General features: G+C 44.2%; 1 protein-coding gene across 4 annotated transcripts in view; it reads right to left on the bottom strand.

The window, feature by feature from the left end:
- Positions 1-26744, bottom strand: part of ZFAT (zinc finger and AT-hook domain containing) — a 272893-nt gene that overhangs the window by 124204 nt on the left and 121945 nt on the right. For all 4 annotated transcript variants that reach the window (XM_090040693.1, XM_090040692.1, XM_090040691.1 and 1 more), the window contains 2 exons: positions 19157-19327; positions 5072-5332 (listed from right to left, as the gene is read on the bottom strand). In XM_090040693.1, the coding sequence (XP_089896819.1) occupies positions 5072-5332; positions 19157-19310 (415 nt within the window). In that variant the 5' untranslated portion in view covers positions 19311-19327. The remainder of the gene's footprint in view (positions 1-5071; positions 5333-19156; positions 19328-26744) is intronic.

Below are 26744 nucleotides of genomic sequence, written 5' to 3' on the forward strand. Positions count from 1 at the left end.
TTGTGGCAGAGATACGGTTGCTGTGGAAACCGTAACTTTGAATTTCCTGGCTTGTGTGGAGAAGTTCTCAGCTAGTGTTGCTAGCATTTTCTTTCTTACATTTGTGGTGCTTTGGGCTTTTAAATATAAAATAATATTCTGAACTGACACATAAAAGTGAACTGATTGCATGAACAAATGAAATCACACTGAACATATGCACTACCCTAATGCATGCATATTAGAATATGAAATTATTTCATAGTGGCATGTGTTTGTTTCAAAAGAGAACATGACAATCAAGTATGTTTTCACTTATGAATGCAATCAGACATCCATACAATGATAAACTTTGCAAGGAGATGGAAACACCAAGCAGGGCAGAAAAGCAATCTGGAAGGTCCTAGAGAGATTCAGAAATATGATTAAATATCATTCACATTGGAAAAGCTATAATAAAACCAGGAAAAAAAAATGCAATCCAGAGATATTCATGGGGGAAAAAAAGCACAGGCATGCAGGGAGAAAAATCAGGAAGGCCAAGGCACAATTTGAGATGTGACTGCCAACAGACATAGAAGGCAGTAAGAGATTCTACAAACATGTCAGAACTAAGAGGAAAAACAAATAAAATGTTAAGTCTAAGTCCTGCACTAAATGCAGAAGGAACTGGTTATGAACAATACTGTCCATAATGTCTTTTTACTGCAGTTTTCATAAAGTTAGCAGCTGACGGCAAAGATAGGAAAGGAAACAAGCAGCCTAGAGCTGTAGAAAAAGTTGGGGATTACTTAGAGAAGCTATATGTATCCAACTTGGCAGGGCCACAGATGGGGTGCACTCTAGGATACTGAAGAAGTTGATAGGTGATTTCAGAGCCATAAGTAATCCTCTCTGAAGATATGTGGAGGTTGGGTAAGAATACCTGGATGACTGATAAAGGGCTAAAACAGTGCTCAACTTTTAGAAGGGGAAGGGGGAGGACCGGGGAAATCACAAACCAGTCAGTCTGACCTAGTTACCTGGAGAGATCATTAAGTAGGTCTTCAAGGAATCTATCTTAAACCAGTTAGACAAGAACAAGTGATCAGGGCCAGTTACTAATTCATCAAGAACAAATTGTGCTTGACCAACTTGATTTCCTTCTATGATAAGATGACAGACTCTGTGGATCAGGTCAGAATAGTGGACTTGCCTCTAGCAAAGCTTGACTTTATCTTGACTTTTAGCAGGGTTTTTAACATCGTCTCCTACAACATTCTCATTGATAAGCTAAGGCAGTAAAGACTAGAAGAAGGTGCTGTAAAAGTGATACGCAACTGGTCGGATCATCATGCTCAGTAAGTAGTTATCAATGTCTCGATGTCTAACTGGAAGGAATTGTCGAGTGGGGTCCCCCAGGGGTCTGTCCTGGGTCCAATATTGTTTAACATCTTCATTAATTGTTACAATGATAGACTGAGTGCACACTGAGCAAATCTGTGGATGACACTAAGATGAGTGAAGTTGCAGACACTCTGGAGGGTAGGTCTAGGATCCAGAATAACCTACTGCACAATGAACCAGAAGAGATTAAGCAGTAAAAAGTGTGATTTCCTGCATTTGGAATGGAATAACTGCATGAACAAACACGGACTGGGGACTGACTGGATAGGATGCCGTACTGCAGAGAAGGACCTGGGGATTACAGTGGTTCCCAAACTGAATGAGCCAATAATGTACTCCTGTTATGCAGAAAAAACCAAAACCAACAAAAACAAACCACACACAAAAACGCAAGCTAGCAGCATTTGTAACTCTCTAGCAAACCCAGCGATGCGATTCTTCCACTCTATTCAGCACTGGTTGTGCCCTTCCTTGGACTACTGTGTCTCGTTTTGGGCCCTTCGCTTCAAGAAGAAAGTGAACAGATTGGAAAGAGTTCAGCAGGAAACAACAAAAATGATTAGAGGCCTGGAAAACATGACTGATGAGGAAAGACTGAAAGAAATAGGTTTATTGAGTCCAGAGAAAAAGAAGACTGAGTAGGGGGGGATTTGATACCAGTCTTCAAGTACCTGAAAGGCAATTACAGGAGATGGAAATTGGCTTTTCTATGGGCATGTCTACATGCGCATTAATGCGCATTTCCTAATGTGTATTAAATTTAGTACCTCCAATGTCAGGTACTAAATAAATGCACATTAGGCTGCCCTAATGCACAGTATTGAAAACACACATTTTTAAAGTGATACTTAATGAGCAGTAGCCTATTTTACTGAGCATTAGCATAATAGCACATTTTTTTGCATAAAACTTTAAAGCGTAATAAAATAGGCTACAGTGCATTAAAGCGGATGTGTAGATGGCTATTAAGAATAATGGCCTCAAGATGCAGCAGGGGAAATTTAGGTTGGGCATTAGAAGGAACTTTCTGCCCATGAGGATGGTCAAGCATTGGAACAGACTACGCAGAGTAACTATATCTTCATCCCTGGAAATTTTTCAAAAGCAGGTTAGACAGACATTTGGCTGGGATGGTTTAGTCAGGGATGATCCTGTCTTGAGCAGGTGGCTGGGCTAGATGACCTCATGTGGTCCCTTCAAGCCCTACTTTTCTATGATCCTGCAAGCTGAATGTGAGCCAACAGTGTGTGCCTGTAAAAAAAAAAAAAAAAAGGTCAGTAGCATACTGAGCTGTATTAATAGTAGCATCATTTGCAAATCAAGAGAAGTGATCCTCCCACTCTGTTCACAGCTGGTGCAGAGGCCACACCCGGAGTACCGCATCCAGTTTTGGTCCACTCACTTCAAGAGTATGTACTTTTTGCACATTCAGATGTTGGAGTATACCTTGTGAGGCAATTCATATAGCAAGCCAACGCATGAGGATCAGACTCTCCTCTTGAGAAGATAGCTGCAGTACCTACCAGAGGCTCATCTCAGAGTTAACTAGGTGTTTCCAAAGAGGAGTTATTCCTTTAAAATAGGGAGAAACCAAGAATGTGGTAAACTACTTGGAGGTTCAAAAAACCTCCACAGGGTAGTCGCCAGAGAACCGTTTTGGGGCTAGACCGACCTAAATCACGTTAGATGCCAAAGTGATGTAGCTCTCATTATGAAGTACCTAAAAACTATTTCTTCTGAGCAAGAAATAAGATAAAAGACGACAAATAAAAGAAGATAAATTTAAAAGTGTACCTGCAAATAAAACAAGCTAATTTCTTTTATAAGGAAAAACCTATGGCATTTTACTTTGAAAAGCCTACCAATGTGCTAGACTCCAGCTATGTTTCAGTGGCTCTAATAAGGTAGAAGGTCAAGGGCAGTTAATTTGGACTGATCTCTGTGGTTGTATTTTAAAAAGCCCCTGACTAAAGATAATTTTGCTCGCATATCACAAGTGTTATTAGTGTACCTAGCACATACAAAAAGCAGAAAGCCTTAACGCATCTAATGTCACAGATTAAACCAACTGGGCAGGAGGTCACTGCTATACATTTTAAAGATCCTACCACTATTTAAGATACAAAAATAAAATGATTTACCAAGTGACAGCTTTCATGTCCTGTGAGCACATTTAAGCTTTTTCTTCCCTACTCTTTCTCAGTCAAGTAAATCCAACCGACTCATTCTTGTCTGGCTGTCTAATTCTTATTTGGCATTTTGGATGACAGTGTGAGGACGGACAGAGAACACATGTTCCACTGGAAAACCACGTGGAAAATGTTATTGCTTAACAGAATGAAAAGGACATAAAAGTCAAAGCAAACTCTGAGCCATGCAAAATGGTTGTAACAAAATTTAAAATTCAGTATGATTTTTTTTCCCTTACAAGTACAAAACTCAGATCAAATACGCAAACCTGAGCCAATATAAGGCACAGCATCATACCTGAATGAAATTCACCCTCTTTGTGCAAAATCAAGTGAAACTTAATACTTCGGACTTCATTCTGTTGGGATTCTGAATCCATTCAAACGGACTCTTAAAGCAAAATTCTGAGCACAAGAAGTTTTCCACATGGACCGTTGTAAAGCGAAAGTGCCAGATTTGGCATTCTATGCAGCACTGTAAATCCTGTACTCAACAACACCCAAGTGAACCAGTTCTAGAGGCAGTACTTAATAAAAACACAGAGTTATTCTGGAAACCATATGGAGATATTTTAAGGTATCCCTTAAGAAAAAGGCACTCGCAAACACAAGTAGCACAAATCAGTTTTAAGTATCTATACATTTTAGGTATTTCTACAGTCTCAGCTATTGTGGTCCATGAAAAAATAAACAATATTCAATGTATTCATCCTTCAAAAGCCATAATACAAAAGTTCTGTCGTCCCCATTTCAGATAAGACGCATCAAGAGACTAAATGAGATGCAACACATTTGAAGTCTGTGCACCCAGATCCCCTAAGCCTCAAGTCAGTACCTTAACTACAGGGCCATCCTTCTTCTCTGTAGGTGTTTAGAGCCAAATAAAGACTGAAAACAACCCAGATCAGATTTTCTGATCAACTTTAGACCAGAAGTTCGCAGATGGTTTCCTGACTGGGCCACCATTTAGAAATCTCACAATATTTTCCTCAAGTTTACAACTGTGCAGTTTACCAACTTTTCCATTTGCAATAGTTTAATCAATCATCCTTGCAGCAATTTTGTCTGCAAAAGAGTGATTTAAAATGCCTATGGTACATTAAGTGTTTTGTCTTTTTTAAAGTTAATTCTTCAAAATCTTTTGCTTACAATTTCTCTTTCCTATCTTCTCCTGTCTCCTTTTTTCTGAAAATAAGAAAAGCCAAGGTCAACATGACAAGCCAGCTTTCCAAGTACCTCCTCCTCAAGAGGTCCACAGACCAGGTTGAGAATTCCTGATTTTGTCACCACCAGTAGGTAACCCAATAAGTATGAAGTAAACTGAAGGGATTATCAAGCTATTATTTTAAGTAGACATATGCTTAAGTAAACAACAAAATTTAGAAATAGTATGCCACTTAGAAATGATACATGTTCATACTCAAAAATGAAAGAATTCCACAGAGACACAATGCATGGCTGTAGTCAAAATGGAAAAAAGAATGTACACAGAATACACTGGTTAGACATTTTCTTACCTGGGTCCCCTTCATCCTCGCCTTCATTTAAAACAATGATGCAGATGTGTTTTCTCAGTTGACGTGTATTTGAGAACTTCCGGTTGCATTTCTTGCATTCCAGACTGCCTGGTAAAACTTCAGCCAGCTCTGTTCCTTCCTCTGGCCCTGGCTGAGCTTCCTCATTTGGAAAATTATTGTTTTCTGCCAGTTCTTCATCTGCACAGTACTTTTTAGTTGACCCTTTTGGTCTTCCCCTTTTTCTCTTCACTACAAGCAGCTCTAAAAAGTAGAGTTAAAAAGAAGCTATAACGTAATTTACTGGGGTTATCATGAGAGATTGGTTAATGTCTGTACAGCTCTGAAAGTGAAAAAAGAGAAATACATTTCGAAAAGCTTCAAGCCTTGAAGCTCAAAAGTAATCGTTTTACACTAAGACTTTTCTTCTTCAAAAAGTGACACTGACTAGTACTTTTGCAACCTGCAATGCAATAAAAGAAACATTTGCTATCAATAGCAGTAAATCTTATAGTCAAATTACTGTAAATCACCAAAATTAAAATGTGGGCACTCTTTCACATTGCTGTATGTTATTTTTTTTATCAGTAAGCATACTCTCTCAAAAAGTTTTATTTTGCATGTTCTGAGACCTCATAAAAATCACATTTAAATTGTATTATGTTCAAAGATATTCTTTAAGTATGTCTTTCAAAAGCATTCAGACAAACAAAAGTGGCTTCAAAGTGTTTCTTTCCAAAAAGATTATTGTTTTTCGAACACACTGAACAATTATAATTACTTTCCTAATTCTTAACTGTTACCAAACTTACCCAAAAGAAATTTGGTTGGAAATTAGATAAATTTAAACCTCCCAGGTTATTTGGAAATGGGGACAGAATGCAAGAACTAGGATTACTTAATTTGGAAAAGGAGGCTGAAAGGGGATTTGTCAACTATCTTCCAATAATCAGAAGGGTACTCATATGTAGGATGGACACAGACAATTCTCTATAACAGTGATTATCACCAATGGTATCACAGCATCCTGGGGGGTCCTGGGATCCCTTCAATGGTGCCATGGAGTGCCATGCAATGTTAGCACTGTTAAGTATGCAAACATGAGGCACAAGATAAACCCAGAAATTTCAAATAGGAACCCATACTATTAAAAACATTCCAACTTGTTGCAATCTTGCTGGGTTCTCTACAACAGAAATACTGCTCTGTTATTTTTCTATAGTAAAAAAAACAAAGGAAAACAAAAAGATGGCATTTTTATGAGGGGTGCCTTGAGTTTAATGAGGCTGAGAACCATTATTCTATCATTACAGGGGACAGGTCAAGGAGAAATGGTCATAAGTGGCAGCAAGGGAAATCTAAGTTAGATTTTCAGGAAGAACTTTCTGACTATGAAGGGGGTTAAGCATTGGAACAGGCTACCCAGAGAGGTTGCAGAAATTCAATTTTAGGAAGTTTTTAAGAGCAGGTTAGAAAGACACTTGACGGGAATAGTTAATCCAAGAACAATCAATCATACCATGAGCAGGTAGCTGGACTAGATGACCTTCTGAGTTCCCTTACAACCCTGCTATTCTATGATTTGAGTATTTTTTCCTTAGTCATATCTGCAAATGTTAAAAGGAAAAGTCTTTCACAAAGCTTAATACTGGAATACCTTTTATATGTAAAAAAATGTTAGGCAGGTGGAGCAGACTTCCATAAATGAATGAAAGTAGGAGTAGGAGTAGTGATAAAGAAGGCACCTACCTCCAACCAACACATACATCTCTGCTCCTACCTGAAACAAAGTCTATGGTTTAGATTTTTTTTCTTTCCTCTACTCTGGATGTTTCAAGAGAAGAATCACAGAAACTTAGGGTTGGAAGGGACCTCTGGAGGTCATCTAGTCCAACCCTCTGCTCAAAACAGGACTATCCCCAATTAGATCATCCCAGACAAAGCTTTGTCTAGCTGGGTTTTCAAAACCTCCAACCATGGAGCTTCCACGACCTCTCTGGACAACCTGTTCTAGTGTTTTACCACTCTCCTACTCAGAAAATTCTTCCAAATATCTAACCTAAACTTCCTTTGCTGCAACTTGAGACCATTGCTCCTTGTTCTGTCATCCGTCACCACCAAAAACAAACTAGCGCCATCCCCTTTCAAACCCCAACTTCAGGTAGTTGAAGGCTGCTATTAAATCCCCTCTCAGTTTTCTCTTCTCTAGACTAAATAAAGCCCAGTTCCCTCAGTCTTTCTTCATAAATCATATCCCCTGGCCCCCAAACCATTTGTCACCCTCGGCTAGGTTCTCTCCAATTTGTCCACATCCTTGCTGTAGGGGCAGGGGGAGGTGGGGGGGGGGTGTGCAAAACTGAACACAGTACTCCAGATGTGGCGTCACCAGTGTTAAATAGAGGGGAGTAATCACTTCCCATGACTTACTGGCAACACACCTGCCAGTGCAGCCCAGGATGCTGTTAGATCTTCTTGGCAGCAAGGGCACACTGCTGGCTCATATTCAGCTTACTCAGCTGTAACCCCCAGGACCTTTTCTGCAGAGCAGCTGCCCAGCAAGTCAGCCCCCAGCCTGTATTGGTGCATGGGATTGCTCCGTCTTAAGTCCAGGACTTTGCACTTGTCCTTTTTGAGCTTCATGAGAGTCCTTTTGGCCCCCAGTTTAGTGCTTTCTGGGGACAAATTGTTTATTGATTCCTTTTCTCAGAAGACTGGAATAAGAGCAAGTGAATCCTCATCATAATGCTCAGAGGGAAAGAACACGTGACAGGGTAATACTACACACTCAATTCCAGAAAGGACTATGGACAGGAGAGCAGGGATGTCTGGAGAAGAATTAAATTCAAGAAATCCTCTCTTTACTGTGCTTGTCAGCAGGACTCAGTCACCAAGCAAGAAAAGTTCTTGAGAGTTAAAGATCAGTGTGCATGCATGGACAAGCTCAATTTATGAAAAGGGGGAACACAATTAAAACAGGTGGTATTCCTTCAGCACAATGGGATTGGAGAAAGGCTAGAAGGGCATTCAGGATCCTTGCGACTGCAACATTAAAGCACACAGTACTTTGAGTGGTGTTAAATACAATAAAACAGGAATGAGAAGTGTAACTGACGGTCTGAGAAAGGAAAGAAAAAGAAAAGAATAGTCATGTGGAAAAACCTTAAATTACGATTTACAGTGGAATGGTCTACTAATTTAAATGTCTGAGCCAGATATATTTCCCAAATCTGAAATTCTCATTGTGCAAATAAAGGACATTGTGTAAAGAAAGGAAGAAAGAATAGTCTTTGAGATTATTCTACTTAAAATTTTGCATATCTACTGTTATTTCTCTTTCCACCTGTTCTTTGCAGCTGTACATGAACAAAACAAAGGGAAGGCTGTAAAATAGGAGTTGAAGAGAAAAAATGCAAAGCAATAAAGCAGTCACTGCAGTTCCTAAGACTTTAATTAAGACATTTGAGAATCACTGAAGCTAAAATAAACTCTAAACTTTTAGTCTGAACTGAGTTCATTCAAGAGAAACCTGAATTTCCACTGCTTAGTCCAACAGACTAAAGACATACTAAGAGCTAAAATGATCATCTAAAGCTTTTTTAATATTTATTTTAAGCCACTGGTCCTCCTATTTGAAAATTTAAGATTAACAAGTAAATGTAAAACACTTAAAAGACACGAAAGAAGAAAATAACTAAGTAGGGTGACTTCAAACATATGGAAAATAAATGGCTTCACAGAGAATTTGGGGAGGAGGGGTGGAGAAGCGGGTGTGCGCACACACAGAAACCATGCACCACAGCTGGAGAGTAGTCATTTTACTACATCCAAAAGAAGGGGACAAAAACAGTGCCCTAAACCCTTTTTTGCCTCTAGCGCGCCTCTAGCGCTTAAACAAAATCCTATTCTATCCTGCTCAAGGTGCTGAAAGACCGTTAACGCAAGGTAGGCGGGGCACCTCCTACTGGTTCCGCTGAGTGACTTTGTATTAAGGCCAACATGAAGGCACATTACGAAAACTTGTCAACTGATGGTCTTTCAAAGACTTGAGCAGAAAGGAAATGGACTGCACATGGGTATCTCTGAGGTGAAATAGGGTTTGAGCCACTGAGCCAACTTGCTGTTTTGACTCTTCAGAAAATGCATCAATTTTTTCATTAGGTACCTCAGCACTTTATAAGCATCAGACAAACAAAACCTTGAAGGCTGCCTTGTAAATAGAGCAAAAGTAAGAACCTGTGTAGATTACATTCAACAAATTTCCTTTGACTATGTAACAGAGCCTGGGGCTTTCTGTTCCTTTAAGAGGAAAAGCAGCCCGGCCCAGCAGCTCTACAGGCTAGGCAGGGTACCACAGCTGCAGGTTGCCAGGGCAACTGGCTAATGGGTAATTAGCAGGCAGCTGCAGGTGGTCAGCAGACCAGATGCAGGCAGGGCCTGGGGAACATATACACTCCAGATTGGTGCTAGCTGGGTACTCTCCCCAGCTGCCACAAGAGGCACAACAGGGGGACAATAGCAGTAACACCTGCGAGGCATGAGGCGTGTAAAATGGGAGGTTTTGGAGCCATGCAATTAACTCTTAAGGCTTGGATGCTCAGCCGGGCATCCACGCAGCCCAGCCAAGGGCCTGTGACTGTAGAAGTCCAGCTTGGGATAGGGGATCAGCAGTACTGAGGCCTAGCAAAGGTCTGTGGGCAGCCTCTCTATTTATTTACATTACCATCAAGACGTGGCAGGAGAGACAGGAAAGCGCCCTGGGGCAAAGCAAGGCAGTTGCAGAGCCATCAAGGGGCATCACAGCCACCCTTGGGACCTCGCCATGTTACAGACTACCAGTGTTGTAGAAGCCTATACAACCCAAATCAAGGGAAGGTGGCTTTGCAATATGTAGAAATGATCTACCAAGAAGAAACTGCAAATCTGGCAGCCATCAATATTTTCTCACTGTACGTCCAGCCCCAGCCTTTTAATGCATGCCAGCTGAGACAACTGTAGCAACAGGGAGTTAACCAAATGATCATGCCATCAAAAAAAACCCAAACATTTTTCCTTGCATCTATATAATGTTTTGATGGGAATATGCTACCACACAGAGTACTGCTTGGGATATAACTCACATTACTGTAGGATAATTAAACCCAGGGTCTGAAAAAGTTAATGCTACATTTCTATTTTTCCATTAGGCTTCTATTGTTCTTCTATAACAAAGTCATCACCTGTTAGAGAGTATTAAGCATGCCATCCATGAAGAAATCAAGCAAGACAAACACCAAGTGAAAAGGGTCTGACTCTTCCTGTCTGACTAGTATTTTAAGAGATTTGTTATATACACCCTTTCAATAAATGTTACACTTACTTAAAAACACAAACAGGTAAGATACTAAATCATCTAACTCTTTAGTGCCATTTGCATTTGATGCATCAATGTGGATTTCTAAGTGGATGAAGTTGGATTGACAGATTCCCAAACACTTTCATGTGTCTGGGTGACAAATGCTAGACAGCATTATATCTTGGAATAGGAAGGATCTTATGGACCTTAGCTTAAATTAATCATGATGTAAAAGTTCTGAAGGCACTAGATTCCTGTGGCAACTTGTTCCTGCTCCTTTCCCTCTTTGTTTCCAGAACAGGCGCTCTCTCAAAAGCATGAACTCCCAGCATGGACTCACCAAGAAAAAACGATGCCTGACTAACTTCCCTTCCTTCTACATTAAGGTGACAGGTTTTGTGGATGGGAAGAGAGCAAGGGATGTGATGTACTCTGACTTCACCAAGACCTTTGACACTGATCTCCCACAACATTCTCATTCATAAGCTAAGAAATGCAGAGTTGGTGAAAGGACTGCAACATGGGTATATAACTGGCTGGATCATTGTGTTCAACTAATAGCCAATCAAGGAATCAAGTGGAGTCTAGCTGGGAGAAGGAATTAAGTGGGGTCTGCCCTGGGTCCAGTATTGTTTAGTGTCTTCATTAATGATTTGTACGATGGAATTGCATGCATGCTTAGCAAATTTGTGGATGACACCACGTTGGGTAGAGCTGCGGATACTTTGGAGAGCAGGGTTAGGATCCAGAATGATCTGGATAGACTGGAAAAAATGGTTCACAATGAATGCAATGAGATTCAACAAGGACAAGTGCAAAGCCCTGCACTTGGGACAGAATACTTGCATGTACAAATACAGACTGGGGAATGACTGGCTACGTTACAGTACTGCAGGGAAGGACTTGGGGGTTACAGTAGATTGTAAGCTGAATATGAGGCAATGTTGTGCTCTTGTTGCAAAAAAGCCAACAGCACACTGTGTTGTATTAGCAGGAATGTGACTTGCAAATCAAGGGAAGTGATTCTTCTACTATCCTCAGCACTGATATGGCTCCACCTGGCGTCAGTCTGTATTCAGTTTTAGGCCCTGTGCGTCAAAAAAGATGTAGATGTACTGGAGAGAGTCCAACAGAGAGCAACAAAAATGATTAAGGGCCTGGGAAGCAATACTTACGAGGAAAGGCTGAAACAACTAGGGTTATTTAGTCTTGAGAATTTGATTTGATAACAGTCTTCAAATAACTTAAGGGCAATTACAGGCGATGGAGATGGGCTTTTCTCTGTGGCCACAGGGACAGAGCTAGGAGCAAAAGCCTCAAGCTTCAGCAGAAGAAACTGGAGATTAGAAGGAGCTTTCTGACTAAGAGGCAGAAATTAGAACAAAATTGTGGCATTTCCATCTCTGAAAATTTTCAAAAGCAGGTTAGACAGACACTTGGCTGGGATGATTTAGTCATGGGTAATCCTGCCTTGAGCAGGCTAGACAAGATAGCCTCAGGAAGTCTCTTCCAGTCCTACTTTTCTATGACACTAAGAAGAATCCTGTCTGACTTATCCTTCCCATCGTGTGCTACTGAATAATGCTATGGACACACAGCCAAAAATCTTTGCATGCTTTGTCTACACCCTCTCTGGCCACCTGCCACACAGTGTTGGGCTCATTACAATGAGAAGTAACGCTTAATATTTCTATGGCAAATATAATATTACATCTTCTCGCTTTTTTTCTTTTGCATACTTGGCAATAACACATGAAGTAGTAATTGTTTACCTACAGTCAGTGAGACTGACTGTTCCTGGAGAGATTGTTAACAGTAAATGATAGTTCTGCTCCTCTGTACTTTACAGAATAAAAAAAACCCAACCAAACAAACCAAGCAATACTATTGAGAGACTGTTATGCAGAAATTAGGACTTCTAAAATTAGCTGTTTAAAAAAGAAAGAAAAAAAAAGCAACACTATGACAAACCCTTTAAGTTTCCTCAGTTTTCTCAAAGATCCTGATGATTTCCACTCCCACACCACAAGCTTGTCCAAATCAATTCTTATGCTGGTCAGTATTGGATGCAGAAGAACATTCTACACTTTATAATTAGGTCCCCACGGGCAAAAACATAAATGAAGATGACACATCAAAAAGAAAATAATGCAATAAACCTCACAAATCTATTTGCGCTCTTCTTTTCGAAGACTTATCCACAGAGATCTCTCAATATGAGTCCACTTAACGATCAATCACTGAAAAAAAAATCAGAATGTATGCAGTGCTGGCCCAAACAGTTCCTATTATTGCACAGAATTATATTTTTAATATTCCCCTGAAGTTTGCTTAGCATAGTCTCAAATTCTAGAGCTCTTTGAAGGTTCCATGAAGTATCTACATCCTACAACAATATAATCACAGAATCAAAGAATTAGGGCCGGAAGGACTCTCCAGAAGTCATCTAGTCCATCCCCTGTATGAGGCAGTCATCCCTATCCAAGCCATCCTATACGAACCCACTGTCTAGCCTACAAGCACAACTACACAGTATATTTTGACACAACCACAAGACAACCCCCCAATCTGCCACAGATAAAGCAGGAAGACCACGGCAGCCATTGCCTTGCTGCTGCAAAGGTTTGTTAAAATATGCGTGAGAGATCTAAGGAAGCGGGCCACATCTTGGCTATTCAGAAAGGCAAAAAACCCCATGATCCACACCAATCTGACCACAGGTTCAAATTCCTTCCTGCCCCCAAATATGATGAATAGTCCAACCCTGAGCAGAGGGGCAAGCCCTTTACCCAGGAACCTCCAAGTTTAAGCCCAAGCAGGAAGACTCACACACCACAATCAAAGGCCCCTGCCTGGGCTGTGCCTTTTCTGCAAGCTGCCTATTTCCTTCAACCTCTCCTCTTATGACTTGCCTTCCAAGCCATTTATCATTCTTATCAGCTGCTCTGACTGCTCTGTATGCAGAAGCCTGTAGTGGTACAAATGTAGCAACAGCATTCCAACTTCAAGGGTGCTTCACAGCAGGGTCAAACTTGGGGTGATTTAGTTCACTTGTCTGCCCAAGGCAGTAAATAATGATAGAGCTACCGAAGACGGAGCTAGAGGGACTCAGCCGGTGGCCCTTCCAAATACCTCCATGACTAAGTCCTAACCAATATTTTAATTACACCCCGAGAAATTATGCAATTATGCACCCATGTAATTTTGCATGTAAAATGTATAACTGCGCATAATTGTGTAATATTATTTAATTCTCCCGGGTGTAGCCAGTGAGTGGGAAGGGGAGTTTCTGCCTGCAGAAGAGGAGGTGGGCATGGGGGAGTTGTGGGTGGGTGTAGGTCCCCCTACCACACCCCCTGGTACACAGCCCTCCACCATGGGGTGCATGATGCACCACGAGGTGCATTGTGCCCACCCCATGGTGCACAGCCCCTGCAGGGAGACAGCAGCAACAGGCAGGCCCTCAGGGTGCTCCTGGCTGAGGCACAGCCCCCAGCGGCTGCACATGGCTCCTGCCTGCAGTTCCATGAGCTCCATGTGCTGGTGCAGAGCCAGCCTGGTCTGACCTGAAGGTGTGTGCCAGCAGGTTGGGCCAGGCCAGGTCTCTACAGCCCTCAGAATTTGCTGGAGCTGTGCGCTGCTGGGGGGCTCTGCCTGCTACAGCCAGGGGTGTCCCAAGGGCCCAGGGACAGTGCACAGGGGTGAGTGAGGGGTGGAGGAGGAGAGTTGTGTGGCAGGCAGGGCCTGTGCTGGGGGCATGTGGCAGGCAGGGGCTGTACAGGGGGTGGGTGTCATGGGCATGGGCTGTGCTGGGGGGCATGTGGCGGGTGGGGGATCTGTGCAGAGGGGGTGTTGCGGCAGGGACTGTGTGCAGGGGGTGTGGCAAGTTGGGGCTGTGCTGGTGGTGGTTGTGCCTGGGGAGGCATGAGGTGGCAGGGGCTGTGTGTGGGGTGGGACATGTGGTAGGCAAGGGCATGAAAATCGGGCGCTGTGCTGGACGGGAGCCTGTGGCAGGGGGGGCTGTGCATGGAGGAGCCTATACCCCCCACAAACCCCCACAAACTCTATACTCTCACATCCACAACTGCCCACAAACTCCCCCTGTAAAAGGGGGCCTTCTCAGGGCCAATTTTCCTAGTGGCCTGCCCACCTGTTTCTGGGCTAACCGCCCACCTTCTCACCCACCACGCCTTGCTGGCAATTCATTAATAGATGTTGACTAAGCAGGAGGCTGCCCATTTCCTGCCCCAATGTCAGGGGGAGTTGTCTGTGGCTCCGATCCTCCCCTACATCACAGCCCAAGCCTCACAGATGGCATCCAGATGTTCTCAACAGTTACCAGCCCCACACTGGGCCCCAGACTTCTCCGAGCACGACTGCGCTAAGATCCCTCCATTCCAGTGGCCTAATCCACCTTCATCCTGGGCAGCATAGCTCCCTGAACTGCTTCCCCTTCCGGGTGTGGTCCCCCCGGGACCTTTGGCTACAAGCCCTGGCCCACCTCCAGGCCAGTCGGAACCCCAGGCCCTCAGCTCTTGGGCGTTCCTCATGGTGGGCCCCTGGCCCTTTGACCCTTTCGGTCCTGGCCCCAGCATTGACCAGTCAGGGGGCGGCCAGACAGGTGCGAGTCTATGGCCTCACTCCCTCTCTCTGGGGATCCACCTTCCAGACCCTACAAAGTGGGCAACCCACCCGGTTGTGGGGGCTAGGGGTTAAAGGCTCCCCCTTTCACTGGGGTGGTAACTGACCTGACATTTTCTGGGGTCTCCCGTGCCACTGGGAGCCCCACCAGGCCACCCACTCCCAGCAGGGTGCAGTTTTAGGTTGTGCCCAGGACCAGGAACCTCCTGACCATCTCCTACAGCTCCTCTCTTACTTCCAGATGATACCTGCAGCCCTACAGCCAGGCAATGTTGTTGCCTAGCCTCCCAGCAGCAAAATGCCCCGTTTATATGGGCAGCCCTGAATCTAAAATGGCTGCCTGCATCAGGCACCTGCCAGCTGCTGGCTTCCAGCCCTTAAAGTGGCAGGCACAAATAGTGCCCTGCCACACCACACAACACTCCTTCACACCCTCCACACTTTCACAATTCTTCTGTGTACAATTCCTTGGGTGTCTCTTTGCTTCTTTTATTTTTACATTTACTTTTAAAAAGTGAAACAATCACTATAATTCTGTAGTATTTACATGCTTTAAAGATATGATAGTAGGTCTCAGCATCCTATCATCTGGACTTTACAGGTTTTACCAACCTCTGGCTGCTAGCCTGTCTGGCTTATTTGTTTCACAGATACTTATTTTAGCATCAGTATTTGGTATATTATGAATTCATCAGGTTCACTAAAAAGTTAAAGCCTTATTTGGGGGCTGCGTGTGAGGAAGGTGGGGTGAGAGAAGTTGTTTTGCAAGAAACAGTCTAATGAATGGATGAAAAGACAGTGCATCTAAAAGATAACCAATGACTCCTCACCTCTCCCTATATTTCTGCCATACATACCATTTAGATAACAAAAATGGGCAATAACACTGAATCCTGCTTTTATCAACAAGCATGCTAATGCAGTCTCAGTTTAAAAAATTCCTCAGGGCTCGGACAAACTGCTACTTGGAGCACTTCCAAAGGGAGATGCTGCTGCTCAGTTCACAGCAGCTGTTAGGGTCTAACGTACGGGTACGCAAAATACAGCCCGCAGGCCAGATCTGGGCCGCCAAGTGATTCTATCTGGTCCACAGCTGCTCCTCTGAAGGAGAATGGTATCCAGCCCGCAGCTGCCCTGGCTTTCAACGTCTCTCACCCTTCTCCATTCTCCATGCCGTACCCTACTACAGCAGCATCAGCCACTCCCCTTCCTGGCTCAGCTCACCCTGTCCTGCTCTCCAGCTCCCCATGCATGCTCCAAGGCAGGGAGCACTGAGCTCCTGGCCTGGCTTCTGTCTGCACACAGCTCTGGCCCTATAGCCATTCATAGACCAGACAGGCGGACCCCCACAAGTCGAGGCAGAGGTAAGGTTCTCCCCACCGACGGGGTGGGGGCACAGGTGAAGGAGAACCAGGAGGCACATATTATCTGGGCTCTGCCTGGTAGTGGCACAGGCACCGCTAATGCAGTGTCATGCTGTGTTCCTGCACGTTGCTTAGGCCTGTGCCATGAGTGCAGCTGGAGCGGCTTCTGACTGACCCCAAGTCCCCAGCATACAGCCAAGTTGGGCAGGATCCATGCCATTGCACCACATGGCCCAAAGTGGTGTGTGGGAACACAGCATGGCACACTTCTCCATGAACCCCCTCCCCAAGTCCCAGGCATGCGGCTGGGCAGGGCCAGTGCTGTGCTATGTCCCTGTGTGCTTGGGTCTGTGCCCTGTCCCTGAGCTCTTGGGCCACGTGGGCACAGCTGGAGGGTTCCTGCCTGACCCAGGTGCATGCCATGGACTCAGGGCAGGGGAGAGGGTGCAGGGAGAAAGGGGTCAAGAGCTGTGGGTCGTGCTGTGTTTCTCTACTTCTCCCTGAGCCACCTCCCCAGCTCCCTGGCATGTAGCCAGGTCAGGCAGGAACTGCCTCAGCTGTGCCCATGTGGCCTGAGGAACACAGTGACACTGGCCCAGCCACATGTCAGGGACTCAGGGCAGGGGAGGGGGTGCAGAGAGAGGGGGAAACAAAGTTTAGGTTGCCCTAACCCACAGGTGGGCAATTATTTGGGCCAAAGGGCCACTTAGGGAGTTTTAGTAAACTTATTGTGGGGAGGAAGGTGCTGACCCAGCCTGCAACAGCTCACTGAAGCTCCCTAAGTGGTCCTCCAGTCCAAATAAGTGCCCACCTCTACTCTAGAAACTCAAGAACCCCAACTTTGACCCCATACGAAACAGGGTTAAAGTTGGAGTGGTTTTGCTACATTTGTAATGTTCTAGGTTCCTGCATACAGAGCAGTTAAAGTGTTACAGCAGCTCCTCTTCCCGTCTCTAAACTTCTCCAAGGGAACATGGGAACATTTGTCTACAAAAGGGATGAAGGTAACCGTCCCAAGGATTCAAAAGACATCTTTGTGGAGTGTCACAAGTACAATGATTTGGTTTGGTGTCTTTCCAATGAAACAAAGAAAGAGGCCCTGAGCTTTCGTCAGAAGACCTGTCACTAACAAACTTGTAAAAATGCTGATACATCCTTCCAATGTGGGAAAAGAATGTGCATCATGAGTACCCAGACTTTTATCTCTTTGTGAACCAGATCCAGCCAACTAACCATATGTTACCAACCTGTGGTCTAGGTGCAATAAATTAAAACTAACAAAAACGAATTATTCATCTAGCTTTAGGATAAAAAAAACCCTTTAGTATAGCTGTCACCTTCCCTCAGAACCATACACATAAAGCCTAATGACACTTCCTAAGTAAAGCTGGCGATTCCCAATTCTTCATCTTAAATAAGTATTCATCTGTTTTGTTAAGAGCTGCCCATTCGCCTTGCAAAACACACACTGTGACATCAAATTCCATGAAAAAACTGTTTTTAAAAAATACTTTCCAGAACTGTCCTTATGACTAACATAAATGAAAAAGCTTATCAAAATAAGTTTTATACCTCAAAAATAAAGTCTGAAATTCATGATGGGTTACTTGGAACACGAGCCTGAAAAGGAAGAGCTGTGCAAGCCTGACATTCCCTTTTTCTGTAGTTTTAGTCAAATTATAAAGAGACACTGTTGTTCTGAGATTTTATGAAATCTCTGCGAGGTACTGCTCATGCCAGTCATTGTATGAAATGCAAATTTGGCACAGGTTTTTCTTGCCCTCAGTCTGAGAGCATGAAATGAATGTGCACATTCCTTTATGGATTCCAACCTTTTTGGAAATCGCTTTTTCTATTGATTAAATTAGGAAAAGCCTAATTACTAGACTGCTAAGTAAATTAAGATATGCTATATTCCTGCTGTAGATATAAAAAGTATTATTTAAATCAATGTATTAAGAAAATAGGTGGAATTCAGCTATCCCATGACTAGGTATGCCCCAAACCTTGAGAATTCTGTAAAATAAAGTTTACAGATGACAGAAATCAGTTGTCAGTCAGGTTCAAAATGAATGTGCAATTATGATGTCCAATTTATTTTCATTCCCTTCCCCCCAGTATCAAAAAAGGCTGTAATTAAACTTGGCAGTAGAGAAGTTATATTCATTTCCACTTTTAGCTGATGATATTTATTCTGTATAACTAATTCAACCTTTGACTAGTGGATGGCTTTATTGAATAGCACCAGTGTCAAAGCACAATTATAAATTATGAATCACGCCATTTCCCTCTCTGCATACAGTGAGAGATATCATCTGAAATGCAACTCTCAGAGTTCGGCAGACATCTCAAGGAAACGTCCCATCGGCCACCTTGCCAAAGACTATAGGTTTTTTTTTTTCCTTGATATGCTGGCTACTTGTCTAGGAAAATGTGATTGTTTCCACTGTTTAGCACTAGACAGAGTCAGTTGCAAAGCTTCAGACTGCAGCTTTAAGGAGGATCCTTGACATTTAAAAGAATCAATGAACCAAAGTAATCATCCTCCGCCACATGTTGAGTTTTGTCTTATCCACGTCCTTTTTTCATTTTCATTTTGCACTAAACATAACTCAGTTTCAAGTGAAGAAAACTGGTCACTGCAGAAGCCAGGCAAATGATTCTATACAAAGTTCAAAGTCATTACAGCAGAGATTTAAAAAAATTAAGTGACTAATTGTGAATGACACTGCTGTCAATTGATACAAGTACCTTCTCCACTTCTGCTTGTATTTGTGGGTTCTGTAAGCGGTCTGAGCGGAATAACGATGTCGTCCACATTAATCCCTTCTTCTGCATGCTTCTCAGAGACATGAGACAATAGCTCTGACTGATTTGGTGAAAATAAGTTACAAAGTTTACACATGAAGATGGAACTGATTCCTGAAAAATAAGTACAAAAGACATTGTTAACGTTTCCAGACATCAGCGGTTCATCTAAGATCCTACCAGTTACTCAGACCTGGTTTTGTTTACCAAATGACATAATTACTAGATCCAAGGAGCAATGCATTCTGGCTTTAAATGAGTACAGTTTTTAGAAAAAAAGGACAATATTAAATAGTAGTTTAAGATTAAAGGTACACACTTTCTTTTCAGTTCCTTACAGCCAGGAACCTGGTCATGAAAATACCACATTTTCTCACATACAACACATACCATTTTTTTCCCTCTGAATTCCATTACTGGAAACTGCATGTTGTAAGCAAGAAAATACAGTAATAAGAGTTTCTGCCTCTGCTGGGGAAAATGTAACACTGCAGTGGTATATGTGGGTCTGTCTAGCTGCTGGCTGCAGACTCTTTCCTTCCTTCCTCCCTCCCCTACAGCGGCTACTGCTACAGAAGCAAGAAAAAGTCATTTTTTCAGTCGGCCTTTCAAAAACAAGGTGCACATTTTATTCATATTTGTACTGTATGCAAGAAAATAAGGTACCCTCACCCACTGTCTCTTCTGGTCCTTCCCACAGCTGCAGAGAAAGGCTGGTGTCACAGGATCAACTAACAGTCACTAAGGTCAGTGCTTGTCTAACTTCATTCCAACTACATACTTGGTCCAATTAAAGATATTACCATAAGACTTTCTTGCTTCTCATTAAAAATGCAAGCAGAAGCAGCTTCAAGCACTTGAGCACCAGTTAAGTGCCCCTCTAAGCTAAGTACAGCCATTTGGGGAGGTTAAATAGGGTCAAAGTAGCCACCCAATTTAAAACTTAGCTTGCCCTGGTGCCAATCTTACACTTACAGACCCAGTCTTAGGGACAGACCAGCAGTCTAAACCTGTAACTGTACAGAAGTTCTATGCATAGAAACTGGTCTAAAATTCCAGAATCCAGTTTAATTATAAACCTGGATCTATGTAGTACCAGATTTATTCGATTTAGGCCAAACCTGTGCATGGAACTTCTGTCCACTTCCCCAGCGCAACTCCAGGGCTGGAAAAACCCAGCCACTGGCCCCTAGCCCCAGGACTGCTCTTTACACTCCCTGCTCCTCCTGCACTGATCTTTTTTTTTTTTTTTTTACCTCCCTCCCCCAAGCCCCTCATCCCACAAACTGCTCCAGGTGCAGTCACTTTTATCAGCACTGGCTGCTGCCAGAGCCAACCAAGTAAGTCCCAGCTGAGGGAGGAGCAGGCAGGAAGCAGGGGTGTGGGTTTGCTGGGGATGGTCCCCCCCACCCACAGGTCCCCGATCCCCAATCCCACCCAGCCAGCTGGACCCCCAACTGCCTGGCTAGCCCACTATCCTGACTTACCTAGTTTCATAGTTTGTAGGGTCAGAAGGGACCTGAGCAGATCATCCAGTCCGACCCCCTGCCATGGCAGGAAAGAATACTGGGGTCAAACGATCCCAGCAAGGTGTTCATCTAACCTCCTCTTAAACACCCCCAGGGTAGGAGCCAGCACCACTTCTCTTGGAAGCTGGTTCCAGACCCTAGCCACCCTGACTGTGAAGTAGCGCCTCCTGATATCTAACCTAAACCTACCCTCTGCCAGCTTGGGACCGTTATTCCTGGTCACTCCTGGCGGTGCTCGGGGAAACAGTGACTTCCCCAATGCCTGCTGATCCCCTCTGACTAGTTTATAACAGGCCACAAGATCCCCCCTCAGCCTTCTCTTTTGGAAGCTGAACAGGTTCAGGTCCCACAGCCTGTCCTCATAGGGCCTGCCCTGTTGTCCCCTGATCATACGAGTGGCCCTCCTCTGGACCCTCTCCATGCTGTCCACATCCCTCTTGAAGTGTGGTGCCCAGAACTGGACGCAGTACTCCAGCTGCGGCCTGACCAGTGCCGCATAGAGGGGAAGGATCACCCCCTTGGACCTGCTTGAGATGCATCTGTGGATGCATGCCAAGGTGCGGTTGGCCTTCCTTACTGCCTCCCCACACTGCCGGCCCATGTTCATCTTGGAGTCAATAATGGCTCCAAGATCCTTTTCTTCCTCTGCACTGTGAGAAGGGAGTTCCCCAGCCTGTAGGTATGCTGCCAGTTGTTCCTCCCCAGGTGCAGCACCTTGCACTTGTCTGTGTTGAAACCCATCCTATTCTCGTCCGCCCACCCTTGTAACCTGTCTAGGTCTGATTGTAGTCTGTTGCATCCTTCCAATGTTCCCACGTCCCCCCACATCTTGGTGTCATCAGCAAATTTGAACAGGGTGCTTTTTACCCCCTCGTCCAAATCACTGATGAAGATGTTGAACAGTGCGGGCCCGAGGACCGAGCCCTGCAGAACCCCACTGCCCACGTCCTTCCAGGTTGAGAAGGACCCATCTACTACCACCCTCTGGGTGCGGCCCTCCAGCCAGTTGGCGACCCATTTGACTGTGTGGGTATCTACACCACAGCCCCCCAGTTTCTTAATGAGAACAGGGTGAGAGACAGTGTCAAAAGCCTTCCGGAAGTCCAGGAAGATTATATCCACTGCTACCCCTGCGTCTAATGATCTGGTGATCTGATCGTAAAAGGCCACCAGGTTGGTCTGACAGGACCTTCCACTGATGAACCCATGTTGGTTGCCCCTTAAGCGTGCAGTCTCCTGCTGGCCCCTCCTGGATGTGTGCCAGCATAATTTTCTCGAACAGCTTGCCTAGGATCGAGGTGAGACTAACCGGCCTATAGTTTCCTGGGTCCTCCTTCCTGCCTTTTTTGAAGATGGGGACCATGTTGGCCCTCTTCCAGTCCTCCAGTACCTCACCAGAGCACCACGAGTGCTCATAAAGTTGTGCCAGGGGACTTGCCCTCGGCCAGTTCCTTTAGAACTCTAGGGTGGAGATCATCCAGGCCGGCTGACTTGAATATGTCCAACCCCTCCAGAAGCTCCCTAACTAAATCCTCACTAACCCGTGGCCCAGGTGTGCCTCCCCCGGGGCCCGAGGGGGGCCCAGCAGGGAGGTGGCTGTTCTGGTCCCTACTTAGGAAGACGGAGGCAAAGAAATCGTTAAACATGTTAGCTTTGCCGTTTGGTGTGACGACCAAGTTTCCCAATGCATCCTGCAAGGGTCCCACATTACCCGGGACCTTCTTTTTACCCCCTACGTATTTAAAAAAAAGACTTCTTATTGTCCTTAATCTGGGAAGCCAGTCCCAGTTCCATCTCTGTCTTGGCCTTCCTAACTGCCCCTGATATTAGACAACCATTCTGAATCAATTTAACCTCTCCCTAACACCTCCAAATGTCTGGACTTAGCCCTGGTGTTGCCAAGCTGTTCTCTTTCAGGCAAGTATTATCTCATCTGAAAGAAATGCTAAGGTTAATAGGTGACTACACTCCCATGATTTGCAACTGTTGCAAATGAATGTGTGAAAAGGCCCAAAAGATCTTTTTTTTATACAGCATCAATGTGAGAGTTTCACATTTATCAAACATTTACATTTACCTGCTAGTCCAAAAACTACATAGAAGATAAGAACAGTTTTTCAGGAACAAAACCTAGGTAAAATCCCCAAGACTTTACTCCTTGCTAGCAGCTCTGTGTGGTGGAAGAAACTTGACTTCACACCAGGCTGATGATCCTGGACCTCACTGCTGCTTCCCACACATACTCATCTTTTGTATCTAGTGGTATAGTCCTCCAATTACTATTTGGTAAAATGTCCAAGCCCTTGAATTATTGCAAACATAGGAGAAGGAAAAATTAAAACAACAACAAAAAGCAATTAGGAACCAATATTCTGTTATTTAAACATACATGTTAGAAAATAATCAGTGTGGCAGAACAATTTGTGCCTACCACTTTAAGGTGTCTGAGCAGGCAGTAAGCAGCCTGAAGGTGACAGCAGGCCCAATCAGGCAGTCATATGTTAGGCAGGAGGCTGCCTGATTGGTGGAGAGGCTGGGAACCTGGGTATAAGGCTAGGCCCCAGAGCAGAGCTGGTAGTTGCTGCAGGAGTAACATCCCCCAGCTGGAGGTGGTGCTCAGGAACACCTAGAGGACAAGGTAGGAACTATGAGGATAGAGGAGGTTCCTGGTCCTGGGGCATTACCTAAACCTGCACCCTGCTGGGGCTGGATGCTGTGGTGGGGAAGATAGTGGCAGGGCAGCTTCCAGAAAATTCAGCACCCGTGCCTCCCTAGTGAACGGCGAGTACAGGAGGCCAGAAAGCCTCAGCCCCTACTGCCTTGCAGATGACCTCTTAGAGCAGAAAGGAGCACACCCCAACAGAAAAGTACAGGGCCAAGGCCCACTGACTGGAGCCTGAGGTGGGGTCCAGGCTGTGAGAAGGGGGCCTAAGATCAGGGCCCAAATCCACTGAGGCTTGAGGCTCATGAAGAACCCAGGTGTTGAGGCTTCAGGGGCATGGGATTGCGAATCCCAGTGTGGGAGCACAGGGGGCCCAGACAGGTCTAAGGACACCTGAGGCCAAGTCTAGGCTGGGTGAGGCCAGTGACAGCTCAGCTAAGGGACTAGGGAGTAATGATAAATATGGATACTAGCTGCAAGACATGGTCAATGGTATAAGGGGAGGTTCGGAGCCATGTATTCACCCTTAGCATCAGGGCAATTAAATGAGCAGCCTCCCACTTACGAACATCTTTAATTATAGCAAAGGCAAGGCAGATGAGGCAGGTGGGCGGACTGCTGTAGACAAGTGGGTGTGCCCCAGGACGGCCCACTTGTTACCATCCAAAATAAGTATTTCACAAATACATGATCTAACATTATATCAAATGTACTGCCAGAGCGTGCAAAAATCTTCTCTTATGGTTTTCACCATCTAAATCTTAGCTTCTGATTCAAACTGTTGAAGCACTTTAAGCCCAATGCTGGGCCCACCGTTTTACTTGGCAATGTTCCTTACTCATTCCAAAACAGGGATGAGGGCAAAGAGGCAACACGTGTCAGAATGAACCAAAAACTGTACTGACTAGGGCTAGGGATAAAAAGTACACATAAACCAGTATAAGTGATTGGAAACCAGTTCAAATCTGTGGCACAACAGAAGTCCACAGCACATAAATGGCTGAAACAGGTTTAAGGTAAACCTGAATGGATGCAGTATCAGACTTCACTGGATTTAGATTAAATTGGCTTACTGAACTTCTATCCCAGATCCCATCCAGATTCAAGTTTAACTGACAGTCCTCCGGCATCCCAGGATGTTTTGCACCTTCCTTGCAAACCCTACCCCTACAATGTGGGCAAGCTAGCCTTGATCTAAGCCGTCTGCTCCAGATAAGTAGGGAGGTGTGCTCTGGTTTCTGGCCTGAGCCACTGCAGGCATGTGGCTGCATTGCCAGAAGCAGAACTGAATATCTGTTCACTTGCTTATCGGTTCAATCTATGCAGCTTATACTAACCAGAAAAGACTGAAGTGATTCAGCCTCAGGCTTTTTGGCTGTCTGTATTTAGCCAAAGGGATTGTAGCACTGGGCTCACTGAGGCCAAGATTATTGTTTGACAGTATTTAAACCATATTCAACATTCCACTTCTTTTTTTTTTGTTACTTGTTTTACTACTACACTGGTCACATGCATTTACTGGTGATTCCAAATAGAGTTTGAAGCAACAAGTGAACAAATTAAGTTAAAACTATGCAAAGTCACAGTAGTTATATTGAATGCAAAATGCTTTATTTAAAATCTCATCATGGATGGAATAGTGCAAACCCCAGGATGCAGTTTGAGAAATGTTATTACAGCAATATAGTCACTACAAGCTACTGAGAAGTGCAAATAAGCACAGAGCAACATGGAATTTGACATCCCAAGGAAAGATATGTCCATGTAGTGATTAAATACAGTAAAACCTACAGCAGGTTAGAGAAACAAATTTGAATGGATACTGGGGGCAGGTATGGTGGGTCAGAATCAGGAACACCCAAGCTGGTAAAAGTAACCGGACTCGGTGTCCCCTGCTTTCCATTAGGCCCCATGAACTGAGTTCTAAAACTCAGCCTATGGTATCCAAAGCTTAAAATCTCAATTTATTGTTAAAAGTGAATATTAAAATATTTGATAAAGAGTAAGAAACAACCAAGCCTCTCTACAGTTTTTGAAAATGGAACAAATACTTCCTGATTTCATACCAGGTCTGAAAAGCTAAAACACACAAGGAGCAAGTTTACCAAATGTTCAAACATAATCTTTTCCTGAGGTAAAAGGAAGGGCAATACATTGATCCTAGAACTGGAAGAGAAAAAGTCAAGTGGGAGTCTATTACAAAAGCCTTTTGTAACTTTATTTTTTAAAGCAGCTTGAGTGTGTTCTGAATTTTATGCTGTACTCAAAATAATCCAAAATAAAAAAAACGGACAGTCAATCTTAACAGTATAGTTCATATTTCAGAGTCTAGTTCTGCCAACATATTGCAAGTTTACAACGCTGAGGTATGCTCATGTCTACTGACCATAGCATGTCCCCTTGAGTCACTCAAGTCATGTGAAAAATGACCATCTAGCAAGCTTGTGAGGGCTATGCACACATGGGCAGAGCACATCTGAAACACAAGCATTAGGCTCATGCTTTGTATACACTGCTTAATCTGGAAAGAACAAAGTGCTTGACATTGTTCACCCAAAAGGCAATGGAGCATCATGCAACAGCAATAGTGATGTGTGGGCACCCGATCAGCCACAAAACTTCTAGAAAACAGACGCATCAACATGTGCACAGAGAATGGGCTTGAGAGTGATACAAAGCGGTTGAATCGTCTCAGAATGAGGTTTGCTCTTAACTGAACATGAACACTCAAAAGAGGTGAATACAAGTTGAGACAGTAACTCAGAGGTGTGAACCACTGAAGTCTTTTGCCATCTCAACATGGTTCCTCCATGTCTGTACTCAGCTACCCACCCAAAACTGTAGCACTTCCCCAGATATCTACTAATGTAGGGGCAGGGAGGCCGGCTCCAAACTGCTTTCCTTCAGTAGGGACAGCCCCCAAGGGGCTAATACATATATAAAGAAGCAGGGATGCCCCTCTCCTAGATCCCCACAACCACATATCCCCAAGTCACCTCTTGCAGTGTTCCACTCTCCCTCTGCCTGAGCCAAGACCCATTTTCAGTTTTGCTTCTCTAAAGGGAAATGTATGCTATATGCTAGGTATGGTAAATGTTAAAGGGAGACGTTTCTGGGCACAGCATCATCTTAATCCCCAACTGTGTAGGAAAATATATATATATATAAAGGGTTTAGTCCGTCTGTCTGTAACGCTCTTGGGGGGGGCGTGGCTCCTGGCAGGGTGTGGCTCCAGTCAGTGTGGTGTGAAGAATAGCCGCCAGGAATGACGGGCGGGGTGGGGCTCCAGTGGAACGGGCCAGGTAGATGCGGAGTGGGAGGGGGAAGCAGGGGTGGCATG

This window comes from Crocodylus siamensis, chromosome 3 (genome assembly GCF_052110815.1).
Source record: "Crocodylus siamensis isolate JL-2025a chromosome 3, ASM5211081v1, whole genome shotgun sequence".
NCBI lineage: Eukaryota > Metazoa > Chordata > Crocodylia > Crocodylidae > Crocodylus > Crocodylus siamensis.